The sequence below is a fragment of the Cyprinodon tularosa genome, unplaced genomic scaffold (assembly GCF_016077235.1).
Source record: "Cyprinodon tularosa strain WSP-4 unplaced genomic scaffold, ASM1607723v1 ctg62, whole genome shotgun sequence".
Taxonomy (NCBI): Eukaryota; Metazoa; Chordata; class Actinopteri; order Cyprinodontiformes; family Cyprinodontidae; genus Cyprinodon; species Cyprinodon tularosa.
This window is the reverse complement of record NW_024039363.1, coordinates 1405444-1422479: the sequence shown is the minus strand read 5'-3', so window position 1 is coordinate 1422479 and position 17036 is coordinate 1405444. Positions and strand designations below refer to the sequence as shown.

The 17036-nt window shown below is 38.3% G+C and overlaps 2 protein-coding genes across 2 annotated transcripts; both read left to right on the top strand.

Annotated features, from left to right (window-relative positions):
* The first annotated feature begins 3866 nt into the window (after positions 1–3866).
* gid4 (GID complex subunit 4 homolog) lies at positions 3867–11221 on the top strand. The gene is made up of 6 exons (XM_038307721.1): positions 3867–4241; positions 4621–4680; positions 9254–9361; positions 9569–9670; positions 9748–9878; positions 9965–11221. The coding sequence occupies exons 1-6, from the start codon at positions 4053–4055 to the stop codon at positions 10026–10028; spliced, it is 654 nt and encodes a 217-aa protein (XP_038163649.1). The 5' UTR covers positions 3867–4052; the 3' UTR covers positions 10029–11221.
* Positions 11222–12192: 971 nt separating this feature from the next.
* On the top strand, positions 12193–16781 carry noxo1a (NADPH oxidase organizer 1a). Its single transcript, XM_038307779.1, has 8 exons — positions 12193–12429; positions 12514–12594; positions 12666–12738; positions 12822–13005; positions 14509–14699; positions 14775–14891; positions 14977–15094; positions 15772–16781. The coding sequence occupies exons 1-8, from the start codon at positions 12364–12366 to the stop codon at positions 16499–16501; spliced, it is 1560 nt and encodes a 519-aa protein (XP_038163707.1). The 5' UTR covers positions 12193–12363; the 3' UTR covers positions 16502–16781.
* Positions 16782–17036: the final 255 nt, after the last annotated feature.

Sequence of the window (17036 nt, the reverse complement as noted above, 5' to 3'; positions counted from 1 at the left end):
CTTCCAGCATATCCAAATTACCTTGGTAATGCATCAAATTTGCCACTTCTTGTAAAAATGTATGATTCTAACAACATTTTTCTTTTTTTTACATATTAATAATAATTTATTTGATTTTTATTTATCTCATATGGGACTACGCTTTAATCGGGTTAATGCGTGATTAATGGACAAGATATCCATTATAAGAAATAAGTGGACAATACAGAGGCCTTCTGCATGTACTCTCTGTGCATGTATGACTTCTCTCTAGACACTCCGGTTTCCTGCCACAGTCCAAAACCTGAATGTTGATTGCCATCTTTAAATTGTCTTTAAATGAATGTCACATTAATTTTAGGAGAAAAAAAGTAAGAGTGGATTCCAATCCTTTTTAAACTCCTGGAATGTAGGAGGGTACACACAAGAATTATACCTGTCTGTTTGTGTGCTTATGTGAATGAAGCGTTAGCAGCATTATCTGTTTGCAATGGGTTGTTTCTGTGTTTCCCAGTCAAACCGTACACAAACTTGAATTCTCTCCCACTACTTGCAAGATAGTTCCTGACTTGGTATGGCTTATTATGGTGTAATAGAAACGGGGGTGATTAAAGCAAGGCGAGCTAATGTAATCTTTCCACAACTTACATTAATCCAGGAGGAGGACCAAAATCTCACTTTATGGAGAACAAGTTCTTATTGGTTTTTCTGATATGAATAAAGAATCCACATAAAAAAAAAAAAAAAAAAAAAACGAAGCCACTTTGACACTCCAGATTTTCCAGTATAAATAAGGCCCAAGATCAACAAACACATTTGAACATAAAACAGTTCTATTCTCAGGTGATGATCTCATTAAGATGTGCCCTTGGTCCATCACACCTGAATCAAATGGCCAAATTACGTCCTCAGAATGTAGGTCCTTCAGTCCTTGCAATCATAAAACTATTTGATTCAGGTGTGTCGGGGCAGGGACACATCTAAAAGGACACTAGCCCTTGAGGACTGGGGAGTGACAGCAACATGTGCATGTGTGAAGCGGCGGATGGAACAAAATGGCAAATCAGGTAGATGAGGAAGACGGGACAACAGTTTCAAATGGGAAAGAGAGAGGTAGAGGAGGTAAAAGGTCGTTTGAGATTAAGGAAATAAATTGGAATTACCAGAAAGCAGTTTAGATGAAGAAAGAGTTGTGCAAAGGAAGGTTGTCAGAGAAGGAATATTAAAAAAAAATTTAGATTCACTGCTGAAGATAAATCATTTGAGTCACATTTTTATCTCCAGAGAAATAATTAAGAAAATTGGGGAAGTTGAATTAGAGAAGGTGTTGTGACATGGAAACTTGGTGTTAATCTGCAGTAATTAAAGACAAAGCATTGGATGTTGAACACTTAGTGAAAAGAGAGGTCATAGAGACAAAAGTTATAGGAGAGAATAACACAGTTAAAGGAATAATAACAGGAATGCCAGTTAACAAGAATTTAGATAGATTAAAGAATAACATCAGAGGCTATGTTAAAGGGATACAGAGACTTTATAAAAACATACAAAGAAAAATGGTGGCAAGCACGTCACTGCTGATAGTTCTCAGATTCAGTTAAAGCAGAAAGAGTCAAAATAGGTTTTATGAGTTTCATTCCACCTTCACTCAGGTGCTACAGGCGTCAGCTCTACAGACACGTGGTAGCAGTTTGTAGGGGAAGAAAAGATGGTCAAAAGGCAGAGAAGAACACAAAATTGAGGAGTGCAGGGAAGAAACTGAAGAAAGGTGCTGCAACTGTGAAGGCCTGCACAGAGTCAGCTATGGACGATGTGAGGTGAGAAAGAAAGCAGTGGAAATACAATATGTTAAAACAACAAAAAATACAAGCTACGTAGAAGCAGTGAAGAGAGTTCAAGGACAAAGTACAGGAGAAATGAATCGAGTACAGAATCAGGTACAAAAGGAAAATTAAGTATAAAGAGAAGATAGTTTCAATCCAACAGTAGGGAAACTAATTTTATTAATAGTGTATGTCATTAACTGCACCGACCAAGGCAAGCATAAGACAGAGAACTTAAGGATCATTGAGAGAGGAACTGAAACGTTTTTGGGACTCAAATAAGTTAGTTGGGAAAACATTATTACAAAATTGGAGATAGAGGAAAGAACAGAAGCCTCTTGAACATTAAAGTTTAAGATATTGTTAATAATAAATAGTAATTATATCAGATAAAGATATAGAAAAAGTAGATCAATTTAATTGTGTGTGTGTATACTGTCATTTTGTTCCACAATCCATACTGGTGGGTGGCGGTAATGCACTTTCAAATTGTTTTTGTTAACCGCTGTTAAATTACACAAAAGATGAAAAAGAAGTAGGACTGGGGGGTGTGAGCACATGCAAGTGAATTGATGAAACAGTGGCTTTGAAACTCGGTCCTCAGGATCCACTGTCCAGCGTGTTTTAGGTGTCTCTGCTCCATCACACACCTATAGAGGACCAACTCTGCCATATCTCTAAGGCCCCGTCCACACGAAGTCAAAACGAACACGAAACGCTGATATTTTCCAAAACGTTTGCCGTAAAGACGGAGACGTAAAATAAATGTGAGCGTCCACACGAAGTCAAATTCAGGTACTGAACTATGTCGTCGATATTGCTCTGTTCTTCCTGGAGATATTCCAGAAGAAGAAGATTCTGTTGTAAGCCCGACAGCAGGGTGAGTAGCATTAGCAGCAACGGCGCCATTGTTGTTGTGATGTGTCGCGCATGCGTGTTTAGAGGCGACGCTATGACGCATGCGTGTAAAAAAAAAATATGCGGTTAGAGCGTAAAGATGGAAATGCGAAAACGCCGTTTCCGAATCTTCCCACTCTGAAGGCTGAATAAAAAAAAGATCGTTTACAGACCCCCGAAACGCCGGCTTCGTGTGGATGAGAGGCTGGTTTGGTGAAAAATTTGTGCGTTTAGGCCAGGGTTCGTCTTCGTGTGGACGGGGCCTAAGAAACAACCCCTCCTCATTTGCATAATGAGGAAGAAATGCATACAGATGTGTAAAAACGACAGGCAGAAATAAATAGCATTGAGGAAATAAAGAGGGTAAAAAAATACAAAGGAGGAATAAAACAGACAAAAATATATCATGCACATAAATAACTACTTAAGCAATACATTAAATAAAGTTGAAGATTATAATGGACAATAAATAAATAAGGTAAATATTACAAAGGTAAATAAACAAAGAAGCTAATTAAAAGAGATAAATACATTTATGTCTCACAATATTATTTAATTTCTACCTATATTTATTTGTTTATTGTATTTTTGTGGGCAATTAATTATATGCGTGTTCATTTATTGAGCATTTATTTATTTCTGTTCTTATTTTTAAATATAGCAGAGTTGGTCCTCCATACTCACCTGCATGAAAGGATTCATCTCCCTCCTCAGCAAGATGCCACAGGCTCCAGGGGCCTAATAATCACTCTTTTATCTAAGACGTGTATTTGCAGGCAGGGGAATATGGAGTACTAACTCTGACACACAAATTCATATTATTAGTTACTTTTTCAAGCAATTTTATGTCATTAAGTTTCTGTATTTATTTATGTCAGACTTGGTCCTCCATAGTGGGATACCTAAAACATGCATTGGGTCCTAAGGACTGAGTTTGAAAAGGACTGAGTTTGAAAACCACTGGTAGAGAACATTACTGGAAAATATTCGTCGCCGCCCTCTTTTTCTGAACTTAACCTGACCATAAGTGGCATTTTTTCAAAAATGTGACTGGGGCGGGGTTACGTCAGATTTAGTTACATTTTAAATACACATCGTCCAATAATAATCCCTGCTCCAACCAAGCGCTAAGGTTTTAGCCAATTAAATTCAGAGGAGCTGAGCCAATATAGGAAGTGTCGCGATAGTTACCCTCAGTTCTACTGTGACAGTCTCATAAAGTCTCGTGTATAGTTTAACGTTTACTAATTTAACGATAAAGACCGTGTCTGTTATTTCTATCGGTCTCTCGCTGTGGTGTGCTCAGTGTTAAAAGTTCATGTCGGTTTCTGACGCGTTTTTCTACCTCTCGTCATGCCTGTCAGAGCAGAGTGCTGCTGTCCAACCGGCGCGGCCTGTCCATCCTCGGCCTGTCTTGTTCCGCCCGCCCCGATCAACACCCACCAACCCGGGGTGTTCACCTCTCTGCTCTGCAGCGGCGCTCAGTATCGGGGTTATCAGAGGAGTAAAGGGAACTCTTACGATGTTGAAGTTGTTTTACAGGTGATTTATTTATGTATTTTTTAATGCATGTTGAACCAAAATTAGTTTAATGAATTTTTTTTTCTCCTTTTGGTATTTTTGTTTGGATGTAGAATAATTGTTAGCATTTGACATCTGAATAAAATATTTTAAACCGGCCAGAGAAAGCTATCTAAATCATATTATTCATGCTGTAGCTATATTTATTAATTTTGGGAAGGATAAAAGGTTTCCTAATATAACATTTTTTAAATACTATTTTTCTTTTTTGCGTTTTTAAAGTGTTTTCTTAGTTAAAATCCTCCCTGTTATTTTTTTATTTTTTTGCCATATGCATTTGCATATTTTGTGACCCTGTGAGCTGTGACTAAATGCACCTTAATCTGTTTGCACTGGACAGCATGTGACCATGGAGGACTCATATTTGTGTGGATACCTGAAGATCAAAGGCCTGACTGAGGTAAGCCTTGGATAAACCAGGCAGGATCTAGTAAAACTGACCTTTATGCTTCAAAAAGCTTAGCACAGACTGGTTTATGCTTGCTCCAGACAAGCTGAATCAAGAAAATGTCAGGTTGATTAAAGTTGACATGGTAAAAAAAATTTGTTGTTTTTTTTCCCAGCCAGTTGCCTATTGCATTATGCAACCTAAAGGAAATGGTTTACAGATAAAAAGCAAGGCCTGTGGAAAATAAGCAGTGATAAGTAATAGTAAAGCTTAAATGTTTCTGAGAAAATATATTTTCTCCTTTCTGTGTAGAAAAGCACCTTTTTATTTATTTATTTTTTTAAGTATTATGTGTATCTAATGGTACATCACAGGACTTTTAATGATGGGATGTTGAATTGTTAAATGTTATTTATTTTTTCATTGGGCACAAAAAGAATAACAAACATACACACAAGGGGGGGAAAAAGGGGCAATAACATGTTTTGCATATGAAGGGAGCCACAGATCAAAGGATGCTGCCCTGATCTAACGGATAAACTGTGATCCTACCTCAGTATTGCTAATGCTGAAAGCTGACCGGCATTTCTAACTAACTGTTAAAAGAGAATAATAAAGGGGAAATGTTAAATTAGTCCAAGGAACAAATCCTTTACTGTCTCTTCTGTCATTAGAGATGGATTTATTAATACAGTGCAACAACTTTTCCAAATATTTGAACAGATAAAACGGACGATCTCCAAAAGGAGTATTTTTGCCCATTAAGTAAAGTAACTGGATATGATGCGCTTAAAATAAGAGTTGTTGGGTTTTTTCATATTTTCAACAATCAAAAGGAAAACGCATTTCATTATAGAAAAATGACTTGCTTAGATTTCAATTTTTGTAGCTCATGTTTTCAGAATAAGGGCCCCTGTCTAGAAAAGCCAAAGTTGGTCATAAATATTGCATGGCTTGTTAATGTTACATGACATTAATTCTAATGATATCAAAATTAAAACAGAATTGAGTTGAATGGAGGCACACATGGATGTTTTTTTATGGCAACACCGCAAGCACATTGCCTCATATTGGGACATCTTAAAGAAAATCATAAGAGAGGGAACCAAAGGTGGATTACTTGCATGAATGCTTCAAAGTTGATTGTTAAAGGGAAAAATATCAGATGACAAATTTAGGGTCTCTTTAAGTTTGGTTCATCACTGATTATAATTTACAAATGCTTGAAGAGACCACACTCTTCTGTTGAAGTTATATGTCAGTTTAAACACCATGGGGATGTTCAGGCATAGTACCAACCAGTTAGGAGATAAGATGAGTTGTTCTTTCTCAAAGTGAGCATATTGACCCCAGATCTAAAGTGAAAGCACTGGTTAAAATCCTCGCTGCAGCTGGTAGGAGAATATCATTATTCACATTGATGGGGCAATCCTAGAGGGATGAAACATTACTGTTAAAGGAATAGTTACACCAAGTGTATCATATATGATGCATTAGTTTTTGAGACGTCTTCATCATCAGTGGGATATTTTTGTTCTGGAAACACCTGATGTACAATCGGACACGTCTTGAACAGAAAATTAAACAAATAACGTATCAAACTGAAATCATTTACTTTTTTTTTTACTTTGGTAAACATTTTAATGGCAACTCTAGTTAAAAAAGAATACTTTATAACCATTATTTACTTGTTTAATCTTTAACGTGTTATGTATACAAATTAACCTATGGACTAAAACTTCCATATTTGGAGGCTCTTCTTGTTGTTTGATGAATCTATAATTGTCACTGGGTGTTTATGTTTGGAAGAGAAGCTAGCAAGCCTGAAAACCTCATCCTAGTGTTGAAGTGTGAAGATGGTAGCTGAAGAGTATTCTGTTTTAAGGGGGACCAGATTCAATCGGACACAAAGGGATGATTGACAAGGGAAGAACATTATGTTGAAATATGGAAGGAACACTATTGGGTTCCCAAAATGCACATCATCCTTAAACATACAGTAAAGTTTTAATTGTTATTTCAAATAATGTTTCATGACAGATGTAGGAGATGATACCTTTCTTTGCAAGCATTGAGGCCTTCAGTACAACCCTGGGTAAAGCTGCACTGACGGTTGCAATGGCCAAATGTCAAATCCACTAAAACTCAACCTGTAGACGTTAAAAGTCCAAGTTCTGTATATGTATGTATATATATATATATATATATATATATATATATATATATATATATATATATATATATATACACTATATTGCCAAAAGTATTTGCTCACCCATCCAAATTATTGGAATCAGGTGTTCCAATCACTTCCATGGCCACAGGTGTATAAATTCAAGCACCTAGGCATGCAGACTGTTTTTACAAACATTTGTGAAAGAATGGGTCGCTCTCAGGAGCTCAGTGAATTCCAGCGTGGAACTGTGATAGGATGCCACCTGTGCAACAAATCCAGTCGTGAAATTTCCTCGCTCCTAAATATTCCACAGTCAACTGTCAGCTGTATTATAAGAAAATGGAAGTGTTTGGGAACGACAGCAACTCAGCCACGAAGTGGTAGGCCACGTAAACTGACGGAGCGGGGTCAGCGGATGCTGACGCGCATAGTGCGAAGAGGTCGCCAACTTTCTGCAGAGTCAATCACTACAGACCTCCAAACTTCATGTAGCTCAAGAACAGTGCGCAGAGAGCTTCATGGAATGGGTTTCCATGGGCGAGCAGCTGCATCCAAGCCATACATCACCAAGTGCAATGCAAAGCGTCGGATGCGGTGGTGTAAAGCACGCCGCCACTGGACTCTAGAGCAGTGGAGACGCGTTCTCTGGAGTGACGAATCGCGCTTCTCCATCTGGCAATCTGATGGACGGGTCTGGGTTTGGCGGTTGCCAGGAGAACGGTACTTGTCTGACTGCATTGTGCCAAGTGTAAAGTTTGGTGGAGGGGGGATTATGGTGTGAGGTTGTTTTTCAGGAGCTGGGCTTGGCCCCTTAGTTCCAGTGAAAGGAACTCTGAATGCTTCAGCATACCAAGACATTTTGGACAATTCCATGCTCCCAACTTTGTGGGAACAGTTTGGAGCTGGCCCCTTCCTCTTCCAACATGACTGTGCACCAGTGCACAAAGCAAGGTCCATAAAGACATGGATGACAGAGTCTGGTGTGGATGAACTTGACTGGCCTGCACAGAGTCCTGACCTCAACCCGATAGAACACCTTTGGGATGAATTAGAGCGGAGACTGAGAGCCAGGCCTTCTCGTCCAACATCAGTGTGCGACCTCACAAATGCGCTTCTGGAAGAATGGTCAAAAATTCCCATAAACACACTCCTAAACCTTGTGGATAGCCTTCCCAGAAGAGTTGAAGCTGTTCTAGCTGCAAAGGGTGGACCGACGTCATATTGAACCCTATGGATTAGGAACGGGATGTCACTTAAGCTCATATGTGAGTCAAGGCAGGTGAGCAAATACTTTTGGCAATATAGTGTATATATACACACACACACACACACACGATTAATAAAAAATACATTACTCATTATTCTGGCTTTTATGGAAGAATGTCTGGTTGTCGAAATGTTCTCTGCTCACTATCCTAGAAGTAGCTTTTTGGTATGGGGGAAAGAAAAAAACATGCAATTTATAAATAAACGTTTAGCTTTTTCATCTCCACATGCTCATCCAGGAGGAGCGTGTCCTACAATTCAGTGGCTGAATTCAAATTCAGGGGCTGCGTCCTCCGAAGGCAGGATTCGTAGGCCGATTACGTCATAGTGTGTCACTGAGGTCTGTTCGGATTCCAAGACTCCTCGTTATGCAGCCGACAAATGCATCCTTCTTGCCCATTTTAAAGTACTGCACTGGTGTATCCCATGTAGCCTTGGATATCCCATGATTCATTGCGAGTCCAAGCAAGGTGGCTGTTCTGTGCTCAGAGAAAAAAGGTACTTAGTGCTGAACAGTGGTGAATATTGGAAGTTCAGTTTAATATAATACAGGTATGTGAATAGTTTTGTCTGAAACTGACGAAAATAGTTGTTTTTATGGTCAGATATGTGGAAGTTAATGTTTGATTTATTGAAATGTTTTATCTGTTACTGTGTAAATAGGTTTGGCTGTAATTTAAGGACAGATTCTAATATATTTGCAGTGTTGGGGACAATAAATCTCATACGATGCAGCTGTTGAAGCTCCTCGAAAATGTTAACACCCAGAACAGCAGTGAGAAGTTGGGTATTCAGTCTGCCTGCTTTGTGTGTCAAATTTCACGGTTGATAGGCAACAGAGCATATGGCGGTAAAAGCCGCGGCAGGCTGGACCTGTTTAAATTCACAGCCAAAACTCTTTCGGCCTCATTATTTTTACGGACCTCCAAGGATCCAGTCCAGGTAGACCGGTTCCTTGGAGGATACAGCCTCTGAAATCGAACACACCCAGTGACATGATGCGATCAGCTGGTTTTCCTTGGTAGAAATTTTTAACCAATCTGACTGTATGACTGAATCGTGTAAACTGCCATAAGATGATGTTTTGAATCGGCACTATATGAATAAACTGAATTTAATTTCTTTCTTTCTCCTCATGTTAAGGAGTTTCCCACTCTTACTACGTTCTTTGTTGGTGAAATTATTAGCTGGAGGCGGCCTTTTTTAACACGGAAGTGGGATGCAGACGAGGATGTGGACAGAAAGCATTGGGTACGTCTGTCCAGCTTTTTCAACAATTTTTATGGTTTTAGTTACATTTGTTAATGAAGAAAATTAAGCACATTTCTTAATTATCAAGATGTCTTCTCAGGATCTTCAGATTTTTGACCTATTTGCATCACAGATGATGGATTAAAGAAAATAGATTTTAGATCATGTATTTGTAATAATTGATTCCCATATTTCCTACTCTCTCAGGGGAAGTTTCCCGCTTTTTACAAATATGGAAAATCATTTAACTCGGACAACTTTGACTACAGAGCCTTGGAAAACAGTGACTACATCTTCATGAGGTGGAAGGTGAGCAGGTTTTTACTTTTTTTTTTTTTCTTCACTTTTTTCCAACTATGCAGCTTCAGTTGTTGTTGGTCTTTCAGGAGCAGTTTCTTGTTCCCGACCACACAATCAAAGACATCAGCGGTGCCTCCTTCGCAGGCTTCTACTACATTTGCTTCCAGAAGTCCACAGCCACCATTGAGGGCTACTATTACCACAGGAGCTCAGAGTGGTAATCCACTTAAAATCCCCAAAAGTACTTCATCTTATTTTGATGTAGTTATCCATGTATATATTTTTTATGTATCATCTCTGCAGGTACCAGTCACTCAGTCTAACCCATATTCAGGAGCGCAGTATGCCTATTTATGAATTTCGGTGATATAAATTCTACATGAAGAGATGGCTCATAGCGCTCTGCGAAGACCTGGGACACGATGCCAGCAAACCGCTGGATGGCGAATTTTCCTCCTTGGAAGGAAAACTAAGCAGTAGCCAGACGTCCCGTCCTCGTTGCAGAAAGTAAAGCATGGATGGAAGAAGAGCTGAACAGATGGAGACTTATGAGGCAAAACCATTCAAACTGATATAAGAAAGTCATTGGTTTCCTATTTTGCTTGTTTTATTTGATTATTTTTCATGTATTTTATTGCTCTCTGCTATAGAGCATCACAGTTGGCTTTGGACTTTGGATGCATGTTGCACTTTTAGTGAAGGTTTGCCAAGGAAAAAAAAAAGCTAATTTTGTTCTTCGATGAAAATCTATTTTTGATAGAAAATGTTTAACCAAATTAATTTATTCTGGGTTTATGGATAAAAGTTTGTATTATAACAAAGGTTATTTAAGATGATTGATTGAAAATCGGAACATTATTATTAACCATGGTTTCCATAAATGGTTTTCTATGCAAGTCAAATAATTGTAGAGGTAAGATTGTTACTAGCCTCTAGCATGTTTTTTTTTTTTTTTCTTCTATAATAATTCCGACTCTTGTTTTATTAGAAATGCATGATGTTAAATAACTTGCCCAATTATAGACTGAAAAGTTAGAGATCCTTTGGTTTGGGAACAGTAGACTGTTCCTTTTGTAAAGTTTATTATTAAAAAAAATAAATGCTTAAATTTGGAAAAGGTGGAGGCAAGTTCTGAGACCTGAAAGTGAGAAAAAGGACCAAAGGGAAATTCTCACTAAGAAAAAAATCTGTTGCCTTACAATTTGAATCGCTTGTAAAGCTTCTCTTAAACTTCTTGGGCTGGAATTTGATTTAGTGGAAATAATTAGAAATATCTCTTCAGGATCCTCTAAGCTTCCCTGAGCAGAGATTATGTTAAACCTAAGTGCATTAAACTGTTCACCTACAGTTTTACAGCTGAGCTTAAGCAAGTTTTCATTGAACCAGTGAAATTAAATGCATATGTCACAATCATCAATTGTTTTTTATTTATTAATCATGTAACAGGATTTAAGATGTGCAATGGTAGATGTTTAGGAGTTTATCATGAGAATGTCTGTTTGATGATGTTGAGCCATTTGGACATTGAGGTGAAATAAACTTTTATGCAAATGTGTGCAATGACCGGTTTAATTCTGTTATTTGATCATATAGACTAATCCGTTCATCCAATCCAGGATATTTTGATGCCCATAAACTATTTCTATATGCTGAAATGTACCAGGAGCTGCAGAGAAGCAGGGTTTTCTAGCATGAAGGAGTGGTTGTCTATCGATCAGAGAGCAGGGTGCTTAAATAATCAAGTGGCTGTTTAAGACACACCGAACTGACCGACAATGATTACAGAGTTTGTCACTAAACTACGGTCCTTCTTTAATGCATTTGGTTATTTTTAAGGGAAAGATTTCAAAAATGTTATTGTAGAGTTCCATAAACAGGAAAGTTAATTCTTGTTTGTAGAAGAATGTGTGGGCATTGTTAGTCTTTCAGCTGCTTTTTATTTTTAGTTTAAATCAATTTTATAATTACACACGGAACAGAAATTAAGACGTATGATATTAGTTTTAGGCATTTTGTCCAGCCCTAGTTTAAAGCCAGGAGTTGCAGTTTTTCTCTGCTAAATAAAAATATGTGTATATATATATATATATATAAAAATTTTCAACGTATACCAGTAGGTGGCAGCAGACACAATCGTAGTCTCTAACTCCAGGCTTATTTCAGTAGTAGTTGTTACACAGATAAACTCAGTGGTATTCTACTGCCAAACAGGAAATAAATGTTTTTATTATCCTGACTTTTTTTTTTTTGCTCAAGAAGTTGAGAAATGATTTGAACCACTTTCTTCCTGTAAAGGCCCATGGGTGTGGAGAAATGATAAAGTGCTTTTGTGTCTGTAGTTTCTCATTCTCCACTGCTTTCTCATATTAGTTTCTCTTATATTCAAGTATAAGCCAAATATTTTCTCAGGCGATAATTCCTTCAGTTCAACCTATTTGCCCCTAACAAGCTTACACATTTGTGCCTTTAGGATCCATATATCATTCTCCACCAAGCTGTCTTTGAGGCACTTCAGGAATTTTATTTTGTTGACTTCCCTTTAAAGAGAGACAGTGTGAGTTGTCCAGCCACACCCCCTGTAGGTGGAGGGAATATAAATTCACCTGCAGGAAGGCTCCTGCATATTCCTAAATGAGATCAAGTATCTTGCAGCTCATATCTGCACAGTATTTCCTGTCTGTCCATCCATCCATCCAGCCGTCATGCAGTCTGAGCTTTATCCTATCAACATCCGTTTAACCGGAGTTTTACACAAGGAGAAGACCAAAGTAAGGAGAAATTAAGTTTCTACATTTATGAAATAACAGCAAAGGACATTTCTGTTTACTTGAGTATGGTATACATTCTTCCAGATGTTCATAACCTCTGTGCTTTGGTCGGATCAGAATGACATTACAATTTACAGAACCTTTAAAGATTTCAGACAAATGCATGTAAGTATAAAAAAATGCTCTATTTTTTCCCCTGAGCTTATGCTTAATTAATAAAATAATTTCCTTTACAGAAACAACTGAAGAAGAAATTTCCACCTGGAAGTAAACTGAATAAATCCGACAGAATCCTTCCTAAATTTCAAAGTGGGTCAGGGTTGCTTGGTGTAAATACTAAATGACCAGCTGAATGATGTTGGAGTAAAATTGATGTGTTTTTTGTCGTTAAGGCAACAAAGTGAAGCAGAAGAGCCAAGGGAAGGGGCCTAATAAATCACTGGTGCGACTTAAGTATTTGCAGAAATACTGTAATAATCTTCTGAGCTGCGATCCAAGGGTCTCGCAGTCTGCAGACCTTGTAAAGTTCTTGCAACCAAAGGAGAAGGAGCTGCAGCCAGAGTTCACTAAAAATTGGTAGGAGAAACTTCTAAAATATTTAGAGTTGTTTAAAGACAAACCTTGACAAATATGGAAAAAACTAAACAAAAGAACAGATTGAACATTCTTCTAAATCAATATTTGGTTATTGGGGCTTTCTGATAACTAAAAGTTTTTTTTCACATACCCTACAACTGATTCGTAGTTTAGCCTAGATATGCTACACCAAACTATAACCGTGATCAAAATCTGTCTCATAATTATACAAATAAATAATTGTTAGGTCTCCAGGAAAATTTTAAAGAAAAAAAGAACAGATTTATTTTCTGCCTTTAGATTTATCAATGGTTAATCATGGATATTTGCACTTTAAGGTAATTGGGAACTGGTAATTACTATAAGATAACAGATTATGTTGTGATTAAAGGAGAAATTTGCTACAAAAGGGGTTTTGTTTGCCACGGATAGGCAGGAAATAGCAAGCTGAGTTTCTTTTTCACCAATTGTCTTCCTCACTCTGGATTCAACAACAAGCAAAAAAAAAATAAAAAATAAGAAAAAAAAAAATACAAGATTAAAAAAAAAATAATTTGTCACAAACCTGATAGAGTGATCAGGCCTGGTTCCAAACCCATAAGGCAGGATATACTGCTGGGTTTTCTGGTTCTTTCTGAATTAACCCATACTAAACCAAGGAGCTGCTGTTGGATAAGAGAATAAAAAGAGGTATAGTGGAGGATCTTTGCAAATTTTTGAAGACACCCGCCCTCTCCACTTAAATAAAAAAATGCCTCCCCGGTCCTTAGAGGGGACTATTAAACCCATGCAAGAGCCCATTTCTCTTCATAAACACTCTGTTTAACACTAGGCAGTTGCTGTTTGCATCACTCCTACAGGCTTACATTCCAAAAGAAAATTAGCAGTTTTTCCCCAATATGTCAGATTTACCACACGTAAGTGAAAAATGGGACGAGCACGTAGGACGGCCTTACCTAAAGATACAACCAGAATGATGACAATTAGGAGAACCACTTATATTGATGATCCACCCAGAAAAAGAACATCCTCCACTATTCCTTTAACCAATCAGAAGTAAACACCATGACATGCGGTAAATAGATGGGTTCATTTTAGCTAAACCAAATACATCTTAATGAGATTTAGAAGAAGGCAGTTAATGCAGGTGTAGGATGTCAGTCCAATATAAGCCAAAGCATCAGTTTATATCGGGCTGCATCTAAAATCTCTGATATAAGAGCGCTAATAGAAGCGTTCTGTAGCATCTTTTAATCTGCTTCAGCAACGCTTGCATTCTGCAGAGCCAATATGATCACACCCACAACAGCTTAGGGTGAAAATGATCATGATTTGTGCTGAGATTATTTTGGGTCAATATTGGTATTATATATCGGAAATGATAGTTATATCAGGACGTCCCTATTTTTATTCACTGTGAAGTTGAGAGTTACTGTAATTAGATCTGATCTGGGATGTTAATATAGTGTTTAATGTGGGGATATCTGTGTTTATTTACCTTAGTATCATGATCATGCCCTCTGAGGATGAGATCACTAGTTTTGGAGGACATAACAGCAGTGGTAATGTGACCCAGCCATTCGTCACAGAGACCTACAGATGTGTCGCCCCATATGAAACCAAAGACACCAAAAACAAACCTTTCAAAGCCGCTGTGGACGAGAAGCTCGACGTTCTTATCAAAGACAAAGCCGGTGAGTAACACGGAACTACAGCTGTTTCTATTACAGTCCCAGATTTATTCTCATCAGTGCTGATTATATCTGCAGGGTGGTGGCTTGTAGAGAATGAGGAGAAGAGAATGGCCTGGTTTCCTGCACCCTATCTGGATAAGCTGGATGATGATGAGGAGGATGGATATGAAACTGATGGGATACCAGAACGAGGTATCCAAACAGAAAGAAACGCCTCGACTATAATGGTTGGAAAGTTGAAAATTATGTCTTAAGTTTTTTTTTGTGCCTCCCAAAGGTTCGCTTTACACAGCCGTCAAGAACTTCAATTCCACCACAGTGGATGAAGTGAGCGTGAACATTGGTGCAGTGGTGGAGGTCCTGCAGAAATCTGAAAACGGCTGGTGGCTCGTCAGGTAAGATCTGAGCTATTCTACAAGGGTTTAAATGAATCCCTATTTAAAGTATAGTGGAGGATTTTCGCAAATTTCTGAAAAGAACAGCCTTGTCCACTCCAAAAAAAAAAAAAAAAAAAAAGATTTGCAATTGTTTCACTATATCAGACTCACCACTGGTAAGTAAAAATTGACAGTTAGGAGGACCACTTATTTTGATGATCCACTGAGAAAAAGAAATCCTCCACTATGGCTTTAAGCTGCAAGTAATAACTCCGAATTAAATTTGTAAATGATCTCAACCTTTTTGTAATAGAATCTCTATATAAATATAGCTGCTCTTCAGCAGTGAATGAACAGCAGCAGGAGGATAAAGGAATAGACATTTAATATCTGAAGCTTTGAAGATATCGAATATTTTCACTTTTTGGCCACAATACAAAATGCTGCACATCAACCTTTTAAAAAATATTCTAACTTTGGGGTATGGGGATGTTTTTGTTTTATCAGAGGGGGTTGATAAATTGCTTAGTAGTAGTAGGACCAACTGGGGTAATTGCATGGAAGCAATAGAAAACCTGTAAAAAAAAAATGTTTGTCATGGTTTACAATGGCCTAGTTAAAGTCCAACTCTATTTTGTTCAGGTTGTGGTTAAATCTCTTTGCTGATGTTAATGATTGATCTTTCCATTTTGCAGACACAATGGTAAAATCGGCTACATTCCTACCCTGTACCTGCAGCCCCACAGTTACCCTCGCATTCAGATGGCGCCTCAGCATCATGTGCAGAACTCCTCCTTCCTCTCACCCTCCTCTTCCTTACACCACAGCCGTTCGTCTGGTAACCTCGCTCAGCTTCCCAATTCCCGGCCCGCCTCCCCCAGCCCGATCCAAACAGAAAGCTTCAACAGGTCACAGTCTCTGAACATGTTGTCTGAGGAGCCCTATGCTCAGCCTGCAGCGATCCTTTCTGTTCCAGCCAAAAAACACCCCACCACACCAACTCCTGCGGTGCAACTTCCTCTTCCAGTTATCATGGTGCAGAGTGATGAAGAAGAGGAGGAGAGGGGTGGGATCTTCAGAGCAGAGTCGGTGGACAGCTTTGAAAGCGACAGCTTCAGTGATGATTCCCTCTCCATGTCTGCCGGTTCAACCCTCAGCCTGAGGTATGGCGCCAACGACGAACAGCTGCGACTGTCCCGCACGCCCCCTCCCATGGTGGCCAACCGCCTGAACCCAACAGGTAACCATGAGGGAACTTTACTCCCCAGTGTCTCTGACCCCAACTTATATAAGGGCCCCAGGTTCCCCACGGTGCCCCCAAGACCCCGGGCCCAGGACATTCTCAGCCGCTGTACCAGCGTCACCCGTAAGAACGCAACCAAGAGCAACCCATCATCCACACAGACCGAGGAAACCAGCCGATAAAACCTGCAGAATGAAGTTTGGCTTCGTTATTATTACCACTAATCTTATCTAAGTCAGTTTTCTTAGGGATAAAAACTACATTTTTTTAAATGATCTTGGAATCAACAAAATCTAAATAATACAAACAAAAAAGAAAATTCAAATGCTGAATATAAAAATATTCAACTTACTGTAGAAGAGTCGTGTGTCTTTTGTTTTGGATCAACATCAATATCTGCTGTTCCTGATGTCTGTAAATATCAGTTAATTGTAGATAAATAAATGTATATCAAAATTTCTTCACTTGAATTCTCTCTTTTTCAATCAAATGGTCTTTCACATATAAAAAACAGTCTAGGAAAAAGCATCCTTTTTATATTAAATCTATTGCGTTTTTAGTTCTTTGTAAGTTTGTCTCAATAATTCACTTTTACATCACCTTAACTCTTGTGACAGATGCCAAATTTCATGATTCTTCCTCCACCATGTTTCATAGAGAAGAATGTCACTTTTCTGCTTTGTGTAACATTTTGCATGAAGACCAATAAAAAATGTA

Bases quoted from the DNA above. Each gene is read 5' to 3' on its own strand.
- noxo1a (XM_038307779.1), top strand. From the start codon at position 12,364: ATGCAGTCTGAGCTTTATCCTATCAACATCCGTTTAACCGGAGTTTTA. The intron at 12,595-12,665 runs GTAAGTATAAAA...TTTCCTTTACAG, and splicing joins AAGATTTCAGACAAATGCAT to AAACAACTGAAGAAGAAATT. The intron at 15,095-15,771 runs GTAAGATCTGAG...TCCATTTTGCAG, and splicing joins AACGGCTGGTGGCTCGTCAG to ACACAATGGTAAAATCGGCT.
- gid4 (XM_038307721.1), top strand. From the start codon at position 4,053: ATGCCTGTCAGAGCAGAGTGCTGCTGTCCAACCGGCGCGGCCTGTCCA. The intron at 4,242-4,620 runs GTGATTTATTTA...TGCACTGGACAG, and splicing joins ATGTTGAAGTTGTTTTACAG to CATGTGACCATGGAGGACTC. The intron at 9,362-9,568 runs GTACGTCTGTCC...CTACTCTCTCAG, and splicing joins ATGTGGACAGAAAGCATTGG to GGGAAGTTTCCCGCTTTTTA.